Below are 26,121 nucleotides of genomic sequence, written 5' to 3' on the forward strand. Positions count from 1 at the left end.
CTACTGTATCATACCTTCAGTTCTGTAGAGAGGATCTACTGTATCATATCTTTAGTTCTGTAGAGAGGATCTACTGTATCATACCTTCAGTTCTGTAGAGAGGATCTACTGTATCATACCTTCAGTTCTGTAGAGAGGATCTACTGTATCATACCTTCAGTTCTGTAGAGAGGATCTACTGTATCATACCTTCAGTTCTGTAGAGAGGATCTACTGTATCATACCTTCAGTTCTGTAGAGAGGATCTACTGTATTATACCTTCAGTTCTGTAGAGAGGATCTACTGTATCATACCTTCAGTTCTGTAGAGAGGATCTACTGTATCATACCTTCAGTTCTGTAGAGAGGATCTACTGTATCATACCTTCAGTTATATTCTCTTTGAATTTTTTTTTTTTTAAGATTTCCAAATTTTATATAATACACAGCATAATTACATTAATACAGAGGGGATGTTTTTTGACACAAATGGTCCTATACCATTACATTTAGCCAGTGGTGTGCTAAACCAAATCCTGTACTTGAGTAGTAGTACAGATGTTCCAGGTACAATGATACTCAGAGTAAAGTAGAAGTTCCCAAGTACATTTCTATTTGGGTAGATATAAAAACGTATTTAATTCTTAACCAAAAATATTTAAACATCAAATAGTACTGAACTTGATTTAACGCACAATAGCCATTAAATCATATTAAAAAACCCCTCTCCTTTCTGACTGTGGACATATTGCAAATCACACAATTACATATAACACTCAGCAGGTGGTGATAATACTGCTTCAAACATTGCACACCCCTGTGGTTATCCAATGCAATGCCATAAAGAAAAGTAGTGAAGTAGAAAGTTCAGCTACAGTGCTACCTTATTACACAAATTTAATACTTTCTGGAGTTTTGTATTGCTGAACGCATTTTACATAAGAAATAATGTAAATGCAGATAGTCCAATCCAGCCACCCAAAAATATTACCAATATTAACAATTTCCAACACCATAATCATATGTTCTTTTTGCTACCATCCTTACTAATATTCTTGGGACTCATGGTGCTACTGTATGTCTTCACCAAATCTTGCACAAAAATCTTGTCAAAAATTCCAATAAAAAAAATATGTAAACTCGCTTTGTTTTAAGTTTTAAACAGCTCCAGGATGTACACAGAACTTAGTCCAGTTCAACTTGGTTCATTTGCTTGTATGCTGAAAATGCTTCACATTCCTAGGAAACTTTCTTTTAGTTTTTAAGGCAAAAATTGATGTTGTTTTTACTTCACTACGTCCCACAGCAAATACAGTGGTACTGTAATATACTGTAATAATAACTTAATAACTAAATTAAATATCTGATATGTAGCAAATGGGAATAAACTCTAAATAAACTTACAGTATGTAACAAGTGCTATATGTTCAACTGCTCCAAATTTTTTAAAACTAATTCCTGTGATTTTTATTTGTATTTAAATTACAATTGTTATACTGTAGTTATGGGAAGGGATAGCACTTAACTTTTGTGCATAGTACTTTCATATTAACATCTTCACACTGGCATTTTTAATCTAAGGTGTAAAAAAAAATAATCCTCTGTCAGATCGAAAAAATCAGACAAATACAGCACGTCTTAATATTTTTTCAAACTTGTCATCATATACAGTCATTTTTCTTCAGCAAAGATGCAACAAAAATATTAACATTTACACAAAGCACAAATTGATTCTCAAGCATAAATATGTCATGCCTTTTAAAAACCATATTAAAGAAAAAAAGGCAAGTAAAAATGCACATCTATTTCAGTTACAGTATATTGATTTGATATAAGTCGCAGGAATATGATCAGGTGTTTCTCTAAAAAGCATTTTAAGAATGTTTGTAATGTATTATTTTTTTATAGCCAGCTATTCCCATTAGAAGAAAATGTTTCTTTTGAATTGTTTAGTTAAATTATAAAAGCCCAGCTTTCTTCTTCAGATCGCTTTGGCGCCACTTCGGCAAACGCTGGAAATCATTTCTCGTGCAGCCGAGAAGACTCTCAAAGTCTGGATCGTTTAGATACTCCTGAAACGTACACAGAACACAGTGGGAAAATCAGCTTTTATAATATTTTTTTTATGGAATAATTGTTTTATAATACACATTTCTATGAAATTACCTTTGAACCTGGTCTGTGAAAAGATGTTTAAAGTGGCATGCTACTGAGGTTTTTTTGCTAGTGATATTACAGTACTAGTATACAGTTGCATTTCAATAAATTAGAATATCATCGAAAAGTTGATTTATTTCAGAAATTCTTTTTAAAAGGTGAAATTCCTATATTATATACTGTAGATTCATTACACACAGACTGATATATTTCAAGTGTTTATTTCTTTTTATGTTGATGATTACGGCTTACAGCTAATGAAAGCCAAAAAGTCTGTATCTCAAAAAAATGTAAATATTATTTAAGACCAATAAAAAAAGATTTTTAAGTATTGACAAATGCAGTGCTTAAAACTTGATTGGGGATCCCTCTGAATTACTGCAGCAATTCAGGTATTAGTACTTTTGGCCGTGTGGGCCAGTGCCGCGTACTGCTGGAAAATGAAATCAGCATCTCCATAAAGCTGGTCAGCAAAGAGAAGCATGAAATGTTCTAAAACCTCCCGGTAGATGACTGGGCTGACCTTGGACCCGATAAAACACAGGGGACCAACACCAGCAGATGACATGTCTCCCCAAACCACCACTGGCTGTGCAAACTTTACACTGGACCTCACGCAACTTGGATTCTCTGCCTCTCCTCTCTTCCCCCAGACACAGGGACCTTAATTTCCAAATAAAATGCTAAATTTACTTTCATTTAAAAAGAAGACTTTGGGCCCACTAAGCAACAGTCCAGTCCTTTTTGTCCTTCGCCCAGGTAAGACGCCTCTGACATTGTCTCTGGTTTATGAGTGGCTTGACACAAGGAACACGACAGTTATAGCCCATGTCCTGGGTACGTCTGTGTGTGGTGGCTCTTGAAGCACTGACTCCTACTGCAGTCCACTTCTTGTAAATCTAATTGAAAGGTTTAGGCAACCTTTGCAGATGTTTGGAGTTAATTAGCTGATTGGAGTGTTTTGAGATACTGAGTTTTGCGTTTTCATCAGCCGTAAACCATAATGATCAAAATTATAAGAAATAAAAACTTGAAATATATCTGTATCAATTTCACTTTTTGAATTGCTGAAATAAACCAACTTTTCAATGTTGTTCTAATTTATCGAGATGCACCTATATATTGTATATATTTGTTGGACTTACTGTAAATGATTTAGATCTTTAAACAAATTTTTATTTAACACGAAGATAACCTGATTGAATACAAAATGTGGTTTGTAAATGATGCTTTCATTTAGTAAGGGAAAAGAAATCTGTCCAAACCTACCTGGCTGGCCCACCAAAATTACTCCAAGAATACAATGACACCTCCTCTAGGAGCTCATAAAAGAACCCAGAACAACATCTAAAGAACTTGAGGCTAAAATTCCTCCACAGCAATGTGAAAGACTCACTGTCAGTTATTGCAAACGCTTGATTGCAGTTGTTGCCGCCACAAGTAGCACGTGCAGTAAGTAGGTTTAGGGGGCAATTACTTTTTTACATAGGGCCAGGTAGGTTTAGACTGCTTTTTTCCCCTTAATAAATGAAATACTGTTCTTTCTTGAAACTCATCTTGTCTTGAGTCCTTGTGCTACAATACCTTTACACGAGAAAGTCTGAAATCCAAGAAATCTGATTTACTAGCTCAAACATTCCCGTTCCTCATTACCCACCTCTCGCTTGCTGGGGTCGAATCCCTGAGGAAGCTCACTGGGATTCTTATTGATCAGCTGCTCCGGACTCAAAGTAGCTGAGCTTGGAGATTTTACAGAAGGTGCATTACCACGCAGGGGTCGAAGATTCGGGGGTTTGGGAGACTGAGAGGAGATTTCAATGGGTCCACCAGGGGCACTGCTGACCGATTCTCCACCCATCGACTTCCTGTTCAAGGCTGTGTTGTTCATGTTCTGCAAGGTAATTTACTTGAGGTTTATGTGAAGCAGATTGAGAGAGAAGCATGCAGTTAGAAGTTGTACATGCACATTGGATACAGCTGAGACCGAAATTTCATATACACTAAGGCTAACAGATTAGTCACAACTGCACACATTTCAGGTTAGATTTATTGTAGACAATGAGGGCATCTACAGTACTTTTAGAGGCAAGTTTTAAAACTTTAAATTAAAGACTTTTTCAACTTTAATTAACTTTACTAGAATTCCAGTGGGAGAAACGTTTACATATTGTACACCAAGTTGATCAAAGTTTCAAAGGCACATATTACTCCCCGAAATTAATAAAAATTGGTCCAAAAGGTTAAACTGAACCCAAAGACAATATCAAAGGAACTGATGCATGATCTGGAGGCCAAAACTGGACAGTCCATCCATTATTAAGAGAGCCCAACATTGCCATAACCATTTAAAAAGGAATTCTTTATTCTAAGACTGGCCTTAAAAGCTTTTAAGTCTACGGCAAATCTTCAAGACGTCGACCATAACGTTGCAGCTGGGTCTTTAAGCTAAATCTCAATCCTAAGTATAGATCCACAGTGTAAGTATTACATTGGGCATCACAAAACCTACCACCGTGATCTGTGAAACTGATCCCGAGGCAGCCAGTTTACTCTTCATCTCCTCGTACGACTGTCCTCCCTGAAATAAACACAAATTCAGGTATTAGAGTACAGAGCACTCACAACATGTATGCCCTCTAGTGGCTGGTTCCTGTTATTTCCCACCCACTCACACTCCATTTGTAAGTGTCCCAAGCGTTGAACCATCCTGTGAATGTAGGAGGCTCATAACCCTGTTTCACCGAGATGATGGGGGTATCACGGTCACGACCTGCTGGATGGGTCCTCAGATAATCTAATGCATTGTTTTGTGACTCCTGGATCTCAAACTGGTTGGCAGAATTGCCAATCCACAGGAAAACCTGTCGAAATTATGATGAGCATTACCAATTGTGTTCTGACCGGTTAAGTTATTACTGTATCTGTCTGTGATTAAATCTTGTGGGGGTTTTTTTTTTAGTCATCCAAAGCAAATCACAAACCAACCTCATCCCATGTATCGAGCATCATGACATCGTCCTCATCCAGGTCGTCCTGGGTGAAATTAGCTACCTCGGTCAGACGGAATTGGCCTGTCTGGTTAGAACACTCAAAAAGACGGGGAGTGTGCACTGGCGACGCCTTCTCAAGCCTGGGTTAGGTGAAAGATATTAAAACAGGGTTTAATAAGCACCTAATATGTATACCTATGGAGCAGAATTAATCACAGAGGTTTCTAGATGGTAACAAGATGTTAACTGATGTCATGAGGTACCTCTTGTCACTGGCGTATGGTGCTTTTCCACCCAGAGCTACCCAGAACTGTGCCGGTTCTTGGCCTTCCATCACTGGCTGCTTGTCCTCCTTTGAAAGTACGTCAGCCACAATCTTCCCCATTTCACGCTCATCACCACTGCAGCCCTACTCATACACACAAAGGCAGACATAATAAACAAAACAAAAAAAACACCACACATGCCAACACGTTACTTTCCTATTACAGTACCATTGTTTTAAATTCTTGAATCTGATTGGTTGGATTCACGTTGGGCCACATAACACCACCTTATTATTCATCTTTTTCCTATACAGTAATACTGTAGCTCACCCTTTCACAATGAGAACTAAATGAAATACTTGCCTTTCCGTACCAGATGTACGTCATGCTTTTCGTTTTCAGAAGAAAGACATCGTTGCTGTTGAGAGAAGAGGCTCTTGCTGGCACCTCTGTAGCCTTAGTATTCATGTCATCTGTTCCTCTAACCTGGAAAAGCCTAGCACCGGGATCAGGGTTTACCACGCCCGGTCTGCCTGTTCCACCCTTAGAACAAACCAAAATACCATTAAAACACCTGATGTACCATTGCACCATTTTTCAGAGCTAAATATCATTTGGGTATACAGTATTCTATAGGCACAAAGGTATTTTATCATTTTCCTATAATGGTTGAATTTAGGGTTGAATTTGAATTTGATTTGAATTTATTTTGCCAAACCTGTTAATTATTGAATTCGGGTGTTTCATTCAGGCCCCTTATTCCTAGTGTTGAGCAATCTTAATGCTTTAATATACCAAGACATCTTGATCAATGCTATGCTTACATTTACATTTAGGCATTTGGCAGACGCTCTTATCCAGAGCGACTTACTTTTTTTTTTATCTTATTATACACCTGAGCAGTTGAGGGTTAAGGGCCTTGCTCAAGGGCCCAACAGTGGCAACTTGGTGGTTTTGGGGTTTGAACCTGGGATCTTCCGAACCGTAGTCCAATGCCTTAACCACTGAGCTACCCCTGGCCTCTGCTTCCAATTTTGTGGCAACAGTTTGAGGAAAGCCCTTTTCTATTCCAACATGATTGTCCCCCAGTGCACAAAGTAAGGACTATAAAGACTTTGGTGTGAAAGAACTTGTCTGGCCCGAACACAGTGCTCTGACCTCAACCTCATCGAGCATCTTTGGGACGAACCAGAACAGAGATTGCAAGCCAGGCCTTCTCGTCCAAAATCAGCACCTGAGCTCATAAATGCTCAATGGAATGAATGGGCACGAATTTCCATATAAACACTCCAAAATCTTGTGGACAGACTTCCAAAAAGAGTGGAAGCTGTTAGACTGTAGCTGCGAATGGGGGGACCAACTCCATATTGAAGTATTGAGTCATATATGTATTTGGATACAATGTCACTGCAGGTTTGGAAAAATACTTTTGTCCATATTGTCTTTGTTGTAACCAAGCTGGGTGAAACATGCTTGTCATGATCCTTACATAATTAATACAACTTCCATTAAAATGTATGCAGTTCGACGTTGTATATTGTTCCATTCTACGGTTGACAATTGCATGGAAATTAGAAATAGGCACATATGCTGTACAGCTATAGAAAATGGTTTTATTATATAACCATATAAATATAAATACCTCATAGATGATGAGTTTCCCTTTAAAGATGGCCAGAAAATGGCGCGGCTCTTTGCCCATGGTCACCCTGACCTGGACTGGAGCTCCATTATATTGATTATCTACATTCACTGCTTGGTATGCACACGCAGTTATCTCGTCTTGTGTGGCATGGCGACCCTGGACAATCATACATTTCATATAAGCTGTATAGCGATTGATTGGCATTTTAGAATCCAGTCCACAGAAGACTCTGCATACAAGTGATGAGATGTCAAGTGTATATTCATCCCATTATTTGTATTTGCTTACCAGCCACATGTAGAGAATGTACTGCGGCTTGCTGGCTCTGTTGTAGGTATAGAGCACTAAATAACAGTCTCCTCCATAAAACTGGCCATAAGTACTGCGCGGTACCTCCTGAAGCTCCAAGTGCTCGACACGCCAAATCTGAGTAAATGTTAAATAGTACAAGTAATGTTAATGTTATATAGTGAATATTTGCACTAGTATTGTGGTGTGGTAGTGTTTGTGTGTATTTTTTGGCACCTGCACTTCTCCAGAAGCATCGTCCACCATCCGCTCCTGCGCGGCCAGTTTAGGCTCAGCATGCAGTTCCATGACGTCAAATTTCACCTGGTCTACTTTAGCTATAATACACAATCAATACAAATCAATACACAGCCCCAGACAGCACTAAATCTGTAACAAACGTTTGAGAGTGATGGAGTAGGTACCTATCTTTCCCCTGGTGTAGGTGTTCCCCAGGCCCTGGGATTGCCCTGCATCTTTCCAGGATTTAAAGAGTTGTTTAAACATGGCAGACTCTGCACCTTCATTCATCACTTCCACATGAGTACTGGCGGGATAGTTTTTGGCTTTTATAAATCCCTGAAAGAAAAGAGTTTAATAAAGTTGATTTTGGTTCTTGTTGCAAAATTATGTACAATGCACATCTATTCACAGCTTTTGCCATGACACTCAAAATTGAGATGAGGTGCACCCACTTTCCACTGATCATCCTTGAGATAGTTCTACAACCTGATTGATGTCCACATGTGCTAAATTCAGTCGATTGGATATAATTTGGAAAGACAATCACCTGCTTATACTGTATAACGCCCCACACTTAACAGTGGATGTCAGAGCACAAACCAAGCCATGAAGTCATAGGAATTGTCTGTAGACCTCTCTCTATATATATATATATATTGCTCACACATACAAGATCAAAGACCTTACCACCGCGTTTTGAAGGGCTGAACGCCTCTCCTGTTCATTAGCCTTCTTTCCTTTCCACACTGCCAAGGAGACACCTCCATTATCTACAATGTAGCAGTCCTAAAAAAGACATAAAGACTTGGTGCATGTGGCACACGGAACAGATGTACAGTGACTGAAACAGAGAGATGGTCTTGCTCACGTCAGAATGCAGAAGGTTTTGGGTCAGTGGACTAGCGGCCACCTCCTGTATTACCAGCTTACCACTGGAGTCTGATACCCTGTGAATACAAGTAATCATGCAATTAAAAAACATGTGTGCATAAAAAGCTCATAAACATGAGCAAGAAACAACCCAGTGGGTCATGTTACATTAAGGACAAGCCCAGTTATGTGGACTTTTAGAGGTTCAAGGGGTTTTTGTCTATCCATTGTAGAAAACCAGAAATACACACTTCTGAAAGAACTGGACTATTAGCTGGTGGAAGATTATACTCTTAAGGAAGGGCAGTAATTTACAATATAACCTTGTAAAAGGGATTGTATATAATCTGGTGGAAGCGATTGTACTGTATATAATCTGGTGGAAGCGATTGGATAGACCTTTATGGAAGAGATTAAATATAATATTGTGGTAGAGATGTGTATATAATCCTTTAATAGGGATTGGATATACCCTCATGGAAGGGGTTGGATACACCGTTGTGAAACAGCATGAAAATGCCTTCATTAAAGATCAGGAAGCAGAATTTGGCGTCTTTAACCTGTTTTGTGTTGTGTTGTGTTATTCCATCACAAATACCACATATTCCTACACTCACATCAAGTACAAATCCGTAATTAACATTATTAAAAGTAGTAATGATCATGCTTACTGGTAAAGTTTGACATTAGCACTCTGAGATTGATTCGGTGTGTCGTCAGGGACGGGATTTTTCAATTGTCCAGTTCTCTGGCCCAGTACAGATATCATGACCTTCATCAGCTCAGGAGAGGCTTCCTCTTTATCCCCCTCTATTATTCCGATCTGTGTTCGCCCTCCTCTCTCTCTGTCCCTGATGTCCTGAGCTAGCAAACATCCCTATGGAATAAAAATGAAGAAGTAACATAAGTATTAAGGCAATATTAAAATATATTAACCAGCAGTGTACAGGTTTGAATCCAGCGTTACCTTCAGTCTCTCCTGTCTGTTGCTCTGAGGGCCGTTCCACTGCACAATGTTTTTACCCATGTCCAGCAGAAAGACGTCCCCAGTGTTGAAGCTCGTCCACGACACCTCAACCTACAGGCCCAAGGAATTAAACTGAGCTTAAATACTGTTTAAGCTCACATTAATAATTAAACACAATTAAATACAAGTAGAATGGAGCACAGTCTGCTAATCATGTAAACTGCCCATGCCAGTACAATAAGACTTATTAATATTTTACAATTAATATGGGATAACTGCCTTACAGTTTCCATCGCCAGGGGCAGGACACGCAAACACAGCAAAAAAATATTTTCCGCGTATTGTTTTGTTTTTAAGCTTGTTTTGTGTCTCAGCACATGAGGGCAAACAGACAGCATGTTGACACTGGTTACCAGCAAAAACACGCAGATTCACTCATAAGTCTGTCATAGTATCACGCAAAACTGGCTGAACTTTTGCCAGTCCTATTTGCCCGAAGTTAAACCTGCACCATGAATGAACTCAAGAGGAATTATGAGCAGTTATGTGCTAGATCAAGTCACAGCATCTAGCACTTTCTTTGGATGAATATTTATCTGTAGAGCTAGTTTCCTCAAGGTGGGCGTGGCTATACGGATCACTTAACAGAGCCAATCAACACAATATTTTGCAGGTGTTCCGGGACATTTTGTGTTCCTACACTGCGCGCGCCGATGCAATCATGGGGAACGTATTACTTCCTGGGCATCAGGAAAATCAGTTTCCCCCTCCCTACTGGCTGTGGAAGTATCAGGGATGTCTGAAATTGACTGAGAGACATGTGTGCCTGAAGCAAAGATAAAATAGTGATCAGAATGTTTTTAAAAAACGCTGTCGTTTAATTTAAATATTGGGAAACGTATTTTCCTGGGCATCAGAAAAATCAGTTTCCCCCTCCCTACGGGCTGTGAAAGTATCAGGGATGTCTGAAATTGACTCAGAGACATGTGTGCAATAGTAATACAGTGAGATCTTTTTTTAAAACACTGTAATTTAAACAAGAGACCCCGGAAAATCAATTCACCCAGTTAAATTTATATATTAAAAAAAATAAAATAAAATAATAATAAAATATATATATATATATATATATATATATATATATATATATATATATATATATATATATATATAGATACGTACTTGCAGTTTTACCTGAGTAAGGATTATTAATCGATCCTCAATGCTATCTCAAAATGAATACTTTAAGAATAAAATGAGAAACCTCCATGGCGGTGACATCCTTCCGGCCTTTGACGTGCAGGAGACGCAGAATGTCATAGACGTTGGTCTCGACGTGTTTGAACCCTGACGCCACACCTCCCTTTTTATATCTGGGGATAAACATGAAAGCATGGATTTTAAAACATGAAAGAACGTCTATATCTAAATAGAACTAGGATTCTCATCTGCTTGTTAAAAATTTACCCACATTATGCCATTTTTGAAGTAACTTTTAAACTTGGCTGATTCACTGCCCTGAACCTCTCGGTGCTGCACAGGGCTGCCACCCAAACCCTCATCCAGCTGCGTTACGTAGATCGCCGCGGCACCCTGCTCATCCTGAGACGAGCCGTTCCCTATCCAGTAATGAATATCCATGGAGCGAATATTCTCTGGTCCTCCCTACATCACACACACACACAGACTTCTGCTAATTGGAGTATTTAGTGACAGGCTGCAAAGCCAGTAAAGTCATTCTGACATTTCATCACACATCTGACTTCCTTTCAAACCTCCTCGCCAAACTTGGAGAAGTAGTAATACAGCATCTTCTACAGATAAAAAAGAATATGACATGACTAGGCATACGCACATAGAGAACCACGTAGCAGTCTCCTTCAAAGAAATTCCCAAATGCCTGCTCTGGCACAGGAACCATTTTCATATCCTTGGGCAAAACAGAGACACCTCGACAAGTTATCATTAACTCCAGTAACAATTTCAAAAGACGTTGGTCTTAAAAAAAAAATAATAATAAAAAAAAAAAAAAAAAATATATATATATATATATATATATATATATATATATATATATATATATATATGAAGAGTCAGTGTTTCTCTTACATTTATAGTCCATATCTGTAGGCCAGGTTTGTATTTGACATCCAGCTTTTTTTCAGTCATCCTGCTGTACTCTGAGAAAAAACATCAATGGTCAAAATGTACATGAATTCTCAAAGAAATAATGCATAATTTTTTAATTTTATTCAAATTAATAAAAAATATCAAGAATCTAATGTTATAATCATTTAGGCTATATTTTTATATTTCTTTAAATTAATCTACATACTTTTATTTCATTTTATGTAAAAAAAAAAGAGTGAGTGAAGGTTTAAGACTTGCACTTAATAATAATAATAATAATAATAATAATAATAATAGCAGAATTTATTTTCGTTATCAAGACACTACAATAAAACATAGTGTTTAGGAAATTCCAGGAAAAGTCCAGTCACTCAGACATGACCGCTACCTCTTACTCACATCAGCTGCTAATAAAATCATTGACATATTAAAACAAAATATGTGTCATTTTCCGAGCAACCTATCAACCGATGCTTAACAGGGCTGGGTGTGTACTGTATATAATATGCTACACTGCACCTCTAACAGGATCTACTAGACTCCGCCCCAAATTCAGTGGAAGGCCAGAGCAGATAAAAGGTTTACTCTCAATGAACAAACAAACACTTCTGATGAATTATAAATAATAAATAATAATAATATTGGACTAATTAAATAAGCAGAAATGATTGGATTGGATTCTAGGAGAAGAAAGGAATGTACATTATATGAATATGAACAAAATATCAATTTATTGCACATTTTCCTTATACAGTATACGACAGGCTTGGTTTATCGCTTGGTCTAAAAGGCGCACTAACAGTCTTTTAATTTTTTTTATTTTGCAAAGCAATTTTTTCAAAAAAAGAAATTGTGAATTCTGTAATAAGAAAACGATTCAAAGCGTATAAACTACATAGTGTATAAACTAGCAAGAAGAAGGTGATATGGGCAAGACATGTATTGTTTTTTATTATTCATTTTAAACATTTTATTATTTTCAAATAACTAAATTTCATTATATTACATCCAGTTACAATCTTCTTTTTTTATCACAGCATGAAGCAAAATATTGTATTTTTGTAACAGTACGACTTAAAGACTCTGAAAAACTGGCTGAACTTTATCTATCATGATAATCTTTTTGAATTTATAACTACGTTCCATCTTCTTTAACACATGAAGAGATGTGTCATGTTTCATTAAATGCACCGTTCTGTTGCGAGCTTTTCTGAATCCGCAAACAAGTTCTTTGTACACCAAGCCTAGAAAGACTGGTTTTGCCTTTTAGTTAGTCAACACCGTATATTGACATAGTGTCTAACAATAAAATTTTCATGCATTTTTATAAGCATAAATGAAATACATGGCTTAGGTTTATATTAACCCAACTTTCAAAGAAAAATATTTTGTGTGCACAAACTCCAAACCGTTACTGGTTACTATAAACATTAGAAAAATCATGCTTTTAAAGAAATGCTTTGAATAAAATTTAGGTAAAGACAAAACACTTGTGTACAAATCCTAGGTAAAAGCATTACAAAGTCAAATCCGTAACACACTTCATAGGTAGAGCACGACATAGCTGTGTCGTCCAGCATTTCAACATCATCAGACACCCAAAGCTTTACATCTAATCAAGCATTACATACATTATTTTTTATTTCCTTTCATTATTTTTATTTTATAAATAAATTTACACCATCCTTATAAAATCATGTATTGCATTTTAAAATATTTCATATCTCACAGTATTTCTTACCTTCTCAACACTGTCCGCTTCAGGTATACAGTCTGTGTGTTAATCAGTGTTTAACTAAATGCCTGCCTCTGACCACTTCCTGATCCCTGTGTGTAAACCTGGGTGTGTTTCTGTCCATTACTCCACCCAGGTGAGCACACACCACAAACACACTGCTCGCTTAAATGTCTTTATATGGATGTCGGCTTGAACTCTATTGTCCTCTTTGTATAGACAACAGTGCTCATGTAGGCCTCCATGAAACAAACCTCCAGGCATTACGATAAAAACATTTATCGTGTTATTATACAGATGTGCAAAAGTAGCAGGGGCAAGTCAGGTAAAAAGAAATAGAAGACAAATAGAAGACAATGCTTGTGCTGTTGTACATTGAAAAGTTGCTTATGTTTTGTTTCTTTTATTTCTTGGTTATAATTGTATTAATTTGTCACTTACACTATTAGTTACAGTCCTCTAATGGACCTGTTATCATAGAGATACCAAAAACATTAGGAGTGGCCATATCAACAATTTGGTTTGTGTTGATCTGCGAAGGAAAATCTCTTACAACATCACCAACCAACCAAGAACACTCTGGAGGAGGAGGTGCAGTAGGAGTCTTCAATCAAGAGACGCCTTAATTAATGTACTGTAAATGCAGGGGGTTTATTTCAAAATGTAATCCACTTGTAATATGATGCACATCATCTGTCAGGCATGGTGGAGGCAGTGTTATGATGGCACGGGTAAAAGTATGGCTGCTGTTAGTGGCCAGGATCCAGGTTTGATTCTCACCTCGGGGTCTGTCGACATGGAGTGTGCATGTTCTCCTTGTGCTTGGTGCATTTCCTCCAGGTACTCCGGTTTCCTCCTACAGTCTAGAGACATGCAGATTAAGCTAATTGCCGTTCCCAAATTGCCCATAGTGTGGGAATGTTGACCGGAGGATGTACCAGTCTATAATAGAAATAAATACAGTGGTACTCACATTCTTCTCCACGGTGCCTAGTTGGCCTACAGAGGTTCCTAGATAAATGGATGGATAAAACATAAAATTTATACACAAATTAACAAAAAAGTTTAGAAGTGAGGAGTTTTTTGCGAAAAAAAAGAAAATCACATTTTTATAATAGAGCTAAAAAATACCTTCTAATAAAAAACACATTGTTTGAGAAAATATCTTTCGGCTGCTCCCGTCGAGGGGTCGCCACAGGGGGACCATTCGGTCCGAACAACACCTTGGCACAGGTTTTTACGCTGGATGCCCTTCCTGATGCAACCTTCCCATTTCACCTGGGCTTGGGACCGGCACTGCATCCAGCGGCTGGGGTTTGGGTTTGACTAGGAAGTTATATACATTTTCTCCCTTTTTTTTATCTGCCATACCGTAGATTCCTGAGATTTTTTGCAGACATAACTAAAACTTTATCATCCAAGAAATAGTTACCTAACTTGCTTCTATTCCGAAGAGTTTGTTGATGACATTGAAGACATTAAGGAGGAGCTACAATCGGGTCTTTGTCACTTTTCCGAAACTGGAATGTTTGTCTATTTTAAATATTATATTTATATTTGGTATATTCTTAAATTTCATTACCCAAGTCACAAAAGCAAAATAAAAATAAAAAAATAGGTATTTTCCATTTACATTAGAAATAAGGAATTGGAAAATCTCAGTTTCTGCCAAGAAACAAAAAATATCACTAATATTTATGACAATTCTTTTGTCCAATTACTCATAAGCCTGTGAAATTATAAGACTAAACTATCTGTGATCCCTGAAATGTAATATTCGTGTTAAACCGCTTGAATTAACCACTAGTAAACACCCGATGCTCCACATAATTCTAATTCTAATAAGAAACAAGGTACAAATTGAACTCATCACATTTTTAGTAATTAACGGAGGATGCCTTCAGTGTCAGCACTTTGGAATAGTCACGGTGCTGTGCAAAATGTCCTGAAGAAAAGTCTTTACTTTCTGGTTTCTAAGTAAAATTATTATTTAATTTTTTTTTTTAAGAACAAGAAAGACAATAAAACAGAATGACAGGTGAAATAATGACAGATTTATTGCAGCTACAACATAAGAAAGAAGAACAGGAACTAATTTATCTCACAGAAATTCAACAACATTAAGTTTAACTGACAGCTACAGGCTAGGTTAGCTTTTAGCAGTTAGCCGCTAACCTAAACTTCTTTAGCTCCTAATTGTTTTTTTAACTTTTATATCGCAAAATATTGAGGATGTCATGGTGAATGAATGATATTCCATATATTTTCCCCTTATTTTCTTCATCGGAAATGTGTGTGGGGAAAAGCCTGAAAACGGGTTGGAACTGTAGGATCGCATTAAAACATGGACGGTTCCGGTTCCAGCACTGTGATTGGCAAGGGAAGTGAACTTCTTCAAAATGGGTACAGTTCAATTCAACAGTTCAATTTAAGCTACAGACACTGAAAAAGTGTGTTTGAAAAAGGGGTGAAAGGAAAGAAAATCAAGCCACCAGAATGTGCGATTGAACATTAATACACATTTTTTGGAGACATTTAAGACTTATGCAAGCTTGTTTTAAAAGGAGATAAATTTTCGTTTAAATTTAGGGTAAATTGTGAAAATATGATAGTTTACATAGAATGGCAAGACCATTAAAACAAATTGATTATAGTAGAATGAATATCAGAAATATCTTAAAATACTGAACCCCTTCATGGCTACTGATCACACAAAATGGATACACGCCTCACTCCTTTAGCAAATAAAACTCTGGTGTTCTCTGAAAAATGTACTCTTCTGTCCGCAGACCAAGCTTAATGACATTCACACCAGAACAAATAAGGAATCTGATTAAATCAATCTGTTAAACAATGACACAATCTGAGATACCAGGTACAGTTTTAACTCTTTAACTCACCTTGGCAAGCAGCCGTGGTCTGACACGCGTCTCTAAACTTGCAAGGACAGTTGAACTGATTTGGGAATACAGTACTATCAAAAATATCATTGTATTGATAAAAAAACAAAAAACAAAAATTAAACAAGGGAAACGAGCATAATCATTATTGTGACTATGTTTTTCTAACATTTACAGAAGGAGTCTCCAGTGTCAACACTTTATTTTCAGGACAATTTGTGTAAATTTTGGAAACCTATTTCATGTACAGCCATGTGAAAAAGTTAGTACCCTTCTATTCTGTGTGTTTTTGCGTAAAAACATAATAAAAATCATCTGATCATAGCAGGTCTTATTTATAGGGAAATACAACCTCAAATGGATAACACTTTTTTTTTTTACAATGCTATTATTTATTAAAAAAATTCAACCAAAAAGAAAATAAACGTGAGCAATACTAAGTACCCCCTTACTGCTTCCACAGCATTTAAGAGTAAGTTGCTGCCAGGTGCTGCTATTTATTAGCACTTGATTAATTGATCAACAGCAGGTGTGAAGACCTTTTTAAAGCTTTGGTCGTTTGCTGTTTTGGAGCATTCAGGTCTGTTTTAATACAGAGCCGAGAGGGAAAGACATAAACAATGGTCTTAGAGAAGCAATCATTGCAGCTCATCATCCTGGAAAGGGTTATTAAACCATTTCCAAACAATTTGAAGTTCAACGCTTTCGACCGTGAGCAATAAATACCAAAAAAAAAAAAAAAAAAAAAGACCCTACAGGCCTCACTGAGCATGTTAAATACTAAAGTCCATGACAGCACAATTAGAAGAAGACTGAACAAGTACAGTTTGTTTATATGGGTTGCCAGAGGAAAGTCTCTTCTGTCTGAAAAGAACATCGAACTGAGGTTAGCAAAACTTTATCTAAGCAAACCACAAGACTACAAACCACAGGAGAAAAACAATGAGAATAAAAGTAAGGTTGTTTGGCCTTAATGGCCAGTGCCATTTTTGTCAAAAAAAACAAACAAAAAAAAACCAAACAACATTTCAAAAATATCTCATGCCCAATGTTAAGCACAGTGATGGAGGGGTATGGGTACGACCATAAACTCCTCTATATACAAGAGTATTCTAGAAGAAAATGTGAGTCCATCTGTATGAAGCACACCAGAAAATCTGCATCAGAATTGCTGAAAAAAAGATATATATATATTTTTGGAATGGCCTAGTCAACGTCCTCATACCTCAATCAACTGAAATGCTGTGGCGAGATCTTAACAGAGCTGTGCATAAGTAAATGCCCGAAAACCTTAATGAAATAATGCAATGTTGTAATAAAAAAAAAAATAAAAAAAATCCTCCACAATGATGTAAGAAAAATAAAGTCATACAGGAAATAATTACCTCTAGTCATTGCTGTTGTAGGTGGATTTACTGTACTAGCTGTTGAATAATGGTGGAGGTTGTATTTGTCTAGTATTAAGACCTGACTACAATCAGATGATTTTCATTATGTTTTTAGACAAAAACAAATAGAAGTATAAGAGGAGGTGCTACCCTTTGCATTGTATGTCAACATGATTGTACATGAGTTGTTCAACAACTTCAAGGTGTGTTCAAGTCAAACCGGGCCTTCTGATGAAATGTGATTTCTGTTAACTTTTTGTAAAATTGTAACAAAATTATTACAATATTAAATTGGGAATTTATATTTATAAAACTGTAATATTAAGAGAAGTGCAATACAAATAGAATTGCACATAAGTATCGTGATCATATTGTATTGTCTGGTCTCTGGTGATACAGTACCCATCCCTATTCAAAACTATGTTCGGGTATCCTGTATCACAAATCCCGGTTTAACTTGAACGTCCCTCATGTGTATCTGAATATAAATGAATAAAATGTACTCCGAATCAATTTATGTACTTACATATTTATTTGTTAAATATATATCTGTGTGGTCTTGTAAGCTTTTACATCTTTCTAATTTGACGCGTCTTGCTTGCTGCTTCGGCAAAACAATACCACTGATGAACAAACAAACAAACAAATCAACCCAAAGATGGATGATATCGATTGCAACATTTATTTTTGATTCTGATAAATGCTCGTAAACGTTCCTACTGTATTTTACGTGAGTTAACAGTTTCCATGTCACTTATTCAAACTGCAGTTAGATGCTAATCAATGTTTTTCTCATTAACACAATGCTTACTTAATTTTTTCTTTTTTTTTTCTTTAAAAAATACAACCAGAGAAAGATCTGTCTTTTTTCAATCACAGTTCATTTAGCTTGATGAAGACTGGTGGCAAATCAATGGGAAAAAATATTATAATAAATAAACAGTGTTAAAGGCTTGTCCGTCCACTCGGGTTTACAGCAAATATTTGTTTAAAGGTCTGGAAATGCGCAGCATATAAAAAAATGTTGTTTATATGTTCATAAAAATGTTCAGAAGGCACTTTTTCTTTTTAGGTAAGAGAAAAGTCACAGTTGGGGAGACTGCTGTTCGAGAAATGACTGTCTGCATAGCATGAACCGAAGGCTCGAGTCGCTACAGCGTCTTCCAAACCTTCTACGGTTTTCTGTGCAGTTGTCTCTGGGTGGTATACAGTCCAATAAACTTCAGAATGCACATAAATGGTTTGTCCACTTAGGTGTTTGAGGTCCATTCCTTCTCCCCTGTGTGAGAAAAGACAGTAGCGCCGTCTAAAAGCGACAGCTTCGCCTGGAGCGTGTGTCTTGTAGAGCCGTATAGTCTTTGCGTGTCAGTGCTACCTGGCCCTCAGGCTCTGTAACACACTGTAAACATCCTGCTCTCTGCTCAGACCCTCAAACAGAGGCAGAAGATCCAGCAGCTCAGTGTCTGTCATGTCATCAAACCATGATTGCACCGGGACCTGAAAAGGACAAAAAGTACAACACATACTGTAACACACTAGAGATAAAAACAGTCAACTCAAAGTCAAGTCAAGACTGAGCTGTAAGAACATGACAGAATTCTAAACAATACAACAAACTAAGAGTTGATTAATTTTCCAACAGCTGTTTTGACAATAGATACTGCCGGTAAAGGACAAACATAAACTGTACTAAACTGTATAGCACATTAGTTCCACAAAGTAGGCATTTATAAAGCTTTTCGAAGGAGTCTCCACTTTTAAACAGTAGGTTTTCTTCTACATTAAAGTCTACAAGAAATAAACCTTTCAAATTTCTCAGTGAGATGACAAGCGAACGAAAAGAGACTGCTGAGGACACAACAGCTGTAATGCAAGTCCTAACAGGAAACCTGTTTTAACACTGTTGCAACACTGTTTTGACAACATTGCAACTAATTATAATTGTGCTAACATGTTTGATGTTAATAAATACAGTAATAGACCTAATTAAAAAAAAAAAAGAGCTTTGAAAGTAATGTTATCTATTAATTAATTATTAATATATATTTGTTTTTACTTCATGGTGATAAAAGTAACTTCTTAAGAGTTTTACTCTGGGCTGTACCATCATAGATTATTTTTCCATTCCAGCACATCCTGTTGCATTTTATTCCACATGTATTGTTATAATCAATTCAGTTAAAGGCACTAATTAGATACATTTAAGCAACATCTCAGAGCTTCTGTCACTCAGCATCAGATATGCTGTTAAAAGAAAGGAATGAAAATACATTAAAGCACTGAACAGCGAGCTTAAGCTTGACATGGCCTTCACAGTCCCTGCTGTGATTTATTATGAATAAACCCTCAAGTTTCTGTTAAGTTCCTTCAGTAGGATACAGCGCTGTTCATGGTTCTTGGTTATGTGATGAAGGATGTGTGGGCGAGTGTTAGAGAGGTCCTCACTGACTTTTTCAGAAGTGATAGCTTGGAGGCATTGTGTTAAAGCATAGTCTGAAAGTCTAAATGTACGACCAAGAGCTGTTATTACATTACTTACTATAAAACAGTCTAGAATAATACTCAAACTTACAATTTAATTATGTTTCATTTGAACCTTTAGTTATTTTTAGGAATTCAGATTTATCTCCAGGGTACTGACACAAACAAAAAAATATGAGAAAATAAAATCTTTTTTATAATCCTTTCTAAAAACGTCCTTTTTTGTATTGGCCAAGGGCTTAAACAATCAGATATATTCATATATATTCCATCCCCCTGGCTTCTTTCTCAGGTCTACTATATAAATCTTGTTTCTCTGCTCGGCTAGATAAATTTTAATTCAATTTTAAATTAAATAATTATTACTTTAAATAATTATTATTAAAAAAAAGCTCTGTTATTCTACCTGTAGCATGTCAGACTACTCTTGTTTTAATAAAGATTTCTGGAATATTGATTGATAAATAAGAAACAGTTCTTGACAGCAGACTCAGATTTCTTGGACTGCACTGTTCGAACACAGACAGCGTGTCTGATTGTGAGAATTCCGGTTGAGACGTACAGCGTTCTCGGGGTGGAAGATGTACGAGGCGGGTGAGTTGTCCACTATGATGACTTTGCTGAGTTGTCGGCCCAGCCGGCTGAGGTCTTTAACGTAGTTCCCTCGGTGGAACACACAGGATTCCCTGAAGAGACGTGCACGAAACACGCCCCACTGATCGAGCAGATCTGCCACGGGGTCAGCATACTGCACAAACACACACAAACATGCACACTTATTATATGCATATACTGTATATATATATATATATATATATATACGCATGTGAAGGAATATACGCATAGCCTATTCAAACACACCAATACTTAGTAACTGGTGATGGGATTATAATGAAAATTGATAGTTAACAAACACAACATACAATATTTAAAACACAAAAACAGGCAGATTAAAATAGTTTTATGTTTTTTTTTCATTAAATTACTGATACTGCTCAAGTTGCTAACCCTGTCGCCGTTCTAGGCTTGCTCATCAGGGACAATCATATAATATTGATTTATACACATTCACATTTCATACAAACTTAATTCATTTGATTGTGTAAAGCTGCTTTGTGATGATGTAAATCGTTAAAAGCGCTATACAAATAAAATTGAATTGAACTGAATTGAAAAGTTTGACCTTTCTTACACTACATGTCTACTTCGAAATAATAAAATCTGCTGTGTATGACTTGTTTTCATATAGTACTTTTGGTCAAATAGTCAAATCAGATCATTGCCATATTTAACATTAAGATTACCCCATTGTGAACATGCGGTCTAATATTAACTAATCCAGTTAATATATTAACTAGTTTCCCTAAAGGTATTGGCACCCGACAGTCCCAAACAGACTAATGTGACTAAGTAATTCCCCCTGAGAAAGAAAGACTTCACACACATACAGTACTGTGCAAAAGTCTTGAGCCCCCCTAATTCCTTTACAGTATTTTACACTTTTATTAAAGGAATGGCAAAAAAAAAATTATCGTTTATGGAACAACCTCAGCAGCAACCTCATTTCCCCTCTCGTCTGTTCTAACCACTCGGCACTCAGCATCACCAGTACACTAATCATCTGCCTGATTATTTGCACCTGTTTCTCACTGGTTCATGTCTTATGTTACAGTAGATGATTTTTATGCTTGGATGATTGACAGGTCACTGTGTGGCTTAACAAACAAAAAACATTCCTCTGAAACTGCTTAGGTACAGGGACTGGACTGTCAACGAGAGCAAGAAAAAAGAGGGCCTTAAGACTTTTGCACAGTACTACTGTACATTTCATTTATACTGTAGGTGTATTTTGGGTTTAAAACATGTACCATAAATACAACACATGATTTTTGATTTTGCCATGAGCTTTCTGTACCCAATTTATTATGATTCTCTTATAATCTGGCTTGAATTTATCAGTTATTTCTATTATAAGTACTTAATTTCTCATGCACATAACGAATATCCACTATACTGTACTTTTAAACAGCACAATAGCAGAACATTCTCTACAAACTCTCTTGATGTGTGTACATTATGTGTGTTACCGAGTCTAACCTTAGCTAAGCTGGCTGTGAAGAGCACACATTCGAACAGTTCACCCATCTTCTGCAGAAACTCGTCTACATGAGGTCTCTTTAACACATAGACCTGTCGGGCAAAAAAAAAACACACAATACAACTGGTGTTCAGCAACACATATGACTGTTTTGCCAATCAAACTCATAAACTCTGATACATTCTTCATTCCTCACATGTACAAGATGTTTAGTCACTGCAACCCAGTACAAGTAATCAAGAACAGGCCGACCCAGATACACAGAGCCTATCCTGGATTACTTGAACCAGGTAACAGTCATCGGTACAATGGTGACAAACCATGAGTAATGGTTCTGGTGCATTGTACTTCATGTACTCATTTAAATAATAATAATAATAATAATAATAATAATAATAATAATAATAAAAAAATCTAATTTCCAAGGCAGACTTGTCTAAAGCAAGCTGTCTAAATGAGCTGACTCTTTTTTTTACAATAGCTACATGATATTTAAAATCCAACTGAATAGAAAATGAAACTTTAAAATATAACACAAGATATCACTATTGCATGTTTGTCCCCAAAATGGCAACAACCTAAATACTAACATCCAATATGCTAGTCAATAGCACTGACAATAAAGAGTAAAGATAATAAATATTAGCAAAGACAATAAAGGAAATTGTGTACATTTAAACAATTTCAAATATTTAATGTAGAATATGATAGATAGATGAATTAAAACATTTTATCTTCTCTGAAACCCATAGCTAATGTAGTTGGCTAGTCAACTGCTAGGAAGCTAGCCCACCTTTGTCAAATTCGATAAATGAAACTCATATGAAATAGCCACATAATTTAACAAATATTTAAATAGACATTTAAATATTTAACAGTGCAGTAACAAATAAAATTATTTAACAGTACTGTAGGTCAATTTAAACAAAATATACTACCGAAATCATGCTCCTGATCAACACTAATATTAGCAAAACTAGCTTGTTAGGCTAGTTTATCTGTTCTGTGGCTCAAAAAATGGAATAGCGTGTATTTTATTTCATTTCATGTTGTAGTTTTTTAATACTGTGAAATATATGATATTTCTATATAAATAAAACAAAGGTTTTGTCTGTACATTGGTCAGAAATAGCTCTTTCAGTGACATCTTTACATTTCATAGATTGGAGGACCCGGAAGCAGTCTCAGAAAACTTTCTGTCTGTATCTATATGTCACAGCATCATGTGCAACTGACTGGACAGAATTTAATAAACCTTTGGCAGTACTTTTTTTTTTTTTTTTTTTTTTTGCCTAAAGTTTAACCTGTATCATAGATGAAATTAAAATGTTGAGTAGATTAATTAGAAAATTTAAACTGAATATTTTTACTGGGATTAAGAACAGGGAGTGTATTTGGCTGATGACGAAAGGCATAAATATACAGTAAACATTTCTATTTCCTCTGTTTCACATCGATTGTAATAAGATAAAATGACAATAGATACAAAATCTTTCTGTGAACTAGGTAACATTTGTACAATTTCCTAATACTTAGCCACCAATCCAGAGGAAACCAATACCACATACTGTAATGCTGTCACACCAAACAAAACTTTGTGAAACAACATTTTTAAAACACTAAGGGGTTTATCTTTGTTGCAGGTAGACATGAACCTGAAATAACACTGATTACATTAAAGATTAGCTTATTTTTTAGTATAACCTTTTAACTATTTCTTTACTTACACTAGTTTATGATATATTTCGAAATGAAGCCCTAATTCGGTTCTTTGTGTATAGTACCATGTCCATGTTCCCCTCTATAGTACACTGTACTGAGGTTGATAACCACAGAATCATTCGTGACAGTTTCTGGTGTCCACACTGACAGACTTTATGTTACCTGATGGACTGTCCCATCGATTTCCACAGGAACGATGAAATCTGCATTGCTGATGGGCTACAGAACCAGAACACACACAAACACATACACGTTCAGATTAAAATCACTAGCAGAACTGACACAGACTACTCTAACTTCATGCTTTACAGATTGTGCACACAAATTCTTAACCTGATAGTGACAAGGATTATGGGGATTATAAGGATTATGAGGATTATAAGCCTAGAGGTTTTAGAGCATGCTAGGTGTGATGCTCATTTTAACTATTTAACAATGATCATTGATCATTCCTACAAATACAGTCAAACAATATGGAAAACGTCCAGTAGGGGGCGCATGAGCTCTGCGCTCCATGTACACAAGGACTTTCTGAGATTTCATCTTCCAAGAAATTACAACCCAAAACAGGACACTTCTCCTCATTTCTGGATTTTTTTTTTCCACGGTAAAATGTACAGTATGTGCTTAAACCGTTCTGTGAAAATAAATCGTACAAAAAAACGCAAAGCCAGGAAGCTACGGATAATCCTTTAACCTTGGATTGACTGAGATGCAAAAGTCAGTTTTTGTATTCTGATATTTCTGACCTTTTCTTAAATGCAATGACCGATAACACACACACACACTTCTGTTGATCCATTTTTTTTTTTTACAGGCGTTTCCACTTCTTTGCATTGATTTCCCTTTCCCTTGCACTGTACTGTACTGTACGTTGCGGTTCCACGTGACCTTCAAGTGAACAGGCACAAAATCGACTCAATTTGTGGCCTTCAACAGGCAATTATTCCGCAAGCTCAGACCACATCTCGCACACTTCAGTCGCTGGAAAAAATAACCCTGATTTTTGTGGGGGCATGAGTGTATAAATGTGCCCTCATGTAACTGTAAAGTACTGTATGCCTCAGACACGGACACACCCTTGGGTACAATCCTCTGCACTCTTTCATGTAATGTGTGTGGGTGGCAGAATGGGCGTATTTGTACATGTGGTGTGTGTGTGTATGTGTGAGGGCGCGAGTAAGCATGTGTGCGCGCACAAAGGCATGCATCCCTCGCTCCTTCCCTTTCGCCGAGCCTCTCTCTTCAAGCCAGCGCCTCCCTTCTCTTGCCTAAGCAATGAGATGAACTGCCAGGTGGACATTTTAAAGGACACACTGTTGTTAGAAAAAGAACTTTACTTTTACACACATCCTTTACAAACACTACAACATATGCGTGTGTTTATATGGCTGTCTGTATAATGTGTATGTGTGTATCTGCATGGGTGTGCATGAATGGACTCAAAAACAGTGGCTGTAAAGTGTGGACACACATCTCTCTCCCTATCTAACTCTCTTACACTTTCTCAATCTCTGTCTGTCTCTTTCATATGGATGGTAACGGCCACTTCATTAGAAACAACTCTTATTATCCTATCAGCCAATCACGTGTCAGCAGTGCAGAGCATACAGTAAAATCTCGGGGAAATGTCTTCATTCAGTCTAGGTTCATATGGAACATCATTAGCTGGTTGTTCATACCAGAGGTCAGAGAAGAAGGTTTGATCTGGAAGGGTGCCTTAAATAAGCACACTTACCATCAGAGGTGAGCAGAAAAAGATCTCAAAATACAAACCAGGTGGATGTTTCTACACCACAAGAAGATCACATAAGGTTTCACTCCTGCCAGACAAGAAGCTGCCACGGGCACAGACTCACCAAACCTGAACAGCTGATGTCAGATTGTCCTTTTCAAATTTGGACTGTTTATATACCGTATATGGGTGTGAAAATCACATTAATGTTTATTAGGTATATGTACATCCTAATAAGTACAAGGTGTGTGAACAGTAAGTACAGCAGCTCTGTAGTGAAATAGGTCACCGGTGAGAGCAGGTGCCTCCTGAAGGAAGCCTCCTTTATGTCCCATACAGGCAAGGGACAGGTAAATCTAAGCAGAGGATTTCATTCAGCTGGGTGTTTTAATCTCACGCTGAGTGCTAAAAACACACCGTTTTCTGCGTCTGAGCCTCGGAGCACTCGGTGGATTAGGAGCGATTGTGAAATATTTTACTGTAGCTCAATGATGAGCTCATACTGTAGCTTGCATTCCATATCAAAT

The 26,121-nt window shown here is 36.8% G+C and overlaps 2 protein-coding genes across 3 annotated transcripts in view; both read right to left on the reverse strand.

The window, feature by feature from the left end:
- Positions 1-1,802: 1,802 nt before the first annotated feature.
- Positions 1,803-13,332, reverse strand: vill (villin-like). Its single transcript, XM_053487926.1, has 20 exons — positions 13,277-13,332; positions 11,515-11,585; positions 11,261-11,335; positions 10,877-11,070; positions 10,670-10,778; positions 9,406-9,516; positions 9,110-9,315; positions 8,437-8,515; positions 8,256-8,354; positions 7,751-7,904; positions 7,563-7,663; positions 7,326-7,463; positions 7,035-7,193; positions 5,756-5,935; positions 5,390-5,535; positions 5,122-5,266; positions 4,809-4,997; positions 4,646-4,714; positions 3,794-4,027; positions 1,803-2,051 (listed from the first exon to the last, which is right to left on the reverse strand). The coding sequence occupies exons 2-20, from the start codon at positions 11,572-11,574 to the stop codon at positions 1,938-1,940; spliced, it is 2,562 nt and encodes an 853-aa protein (XP_053343901.1). The 5' UTR covers positions 11,575-11,585; positions 13,277-13,332; the 3' UTR covers positions 1,803-1,937.
- A 4,398-nt stretch (positions 13,333-17,730) lies between these two features.
- Positions 17,731-26,121, reverse strand: part of ctdspla (CTD (carboxy-terminal domain, RNA polymerase II, polypeptide A) small phosphatase-like a) — a 46,281-nt gene continuing 37,890 nt past the window's right edge. The window contains exons 4-7 of one of the 2 annotated variants that reach the window (XM_053487756.1): positions 24,022-24,078; positions 22,137-22,229; positions 20,602-20,787; positions 17,731-19,055 (exon numbers count right to left, since the gene is read on the reverse strand). In XM_053487756.1, coding sequence (XP_053343731.1) covers positions 18,930-19,055; positions 20,602-20,787; positions 22,137-22,229; positions 24,022-24,078 — 462 coding nt within the window. In that variant the 3' untranslated portion in view covers positions 17,731-18,929. The remainder of the gene's footprint in view (positions 19,056-20,601; positions 20,788-22,136; positions 22,230-24,021; positions 24,079-26,121) is intronic. The other variant, XM_053487755.1, reaches the window with a different exon arrangement.

Source organism: Clarias gariepinus, chromosome 26, assembly GCF_024256425.1.
Source record: "Clarias gariepinus isolate MV-2021 ecotype Netherlands chromosome 26, CGAR_prim_01v2, whole genome shotgun sequence".
In the NCBI taxonomy this organism is placed as follows: domain Eukaryota; kingdom Metazoa; phylum Chordata; class Actinopteri; order Siluriformes; family Clariidae; genus Clarias; species Clarias gariepinus.

Coding starts and splice junctions, on each gene's coding strand:
- vill (XM_053487926.1), bottom strand. CDS start 11,574: ATGACTGAAAAAAAGCTGGATGTCAAATACAAACCTGGCCTACAGATA. Junction 8,355..8,436: donor AAAACCTTCTGCATTCTGAC/GTGAGCAAGACC, acceptor TGTCTTTTTTAG/GACTGCTACATTGTAGATAA. Junction 5,936..7,034: donor GGAAACTCATCATCTATGAG/GTATTTATATTT, acceptor GTTTGTTCTAAG/GGTGGAACAGGCAGACCGGG.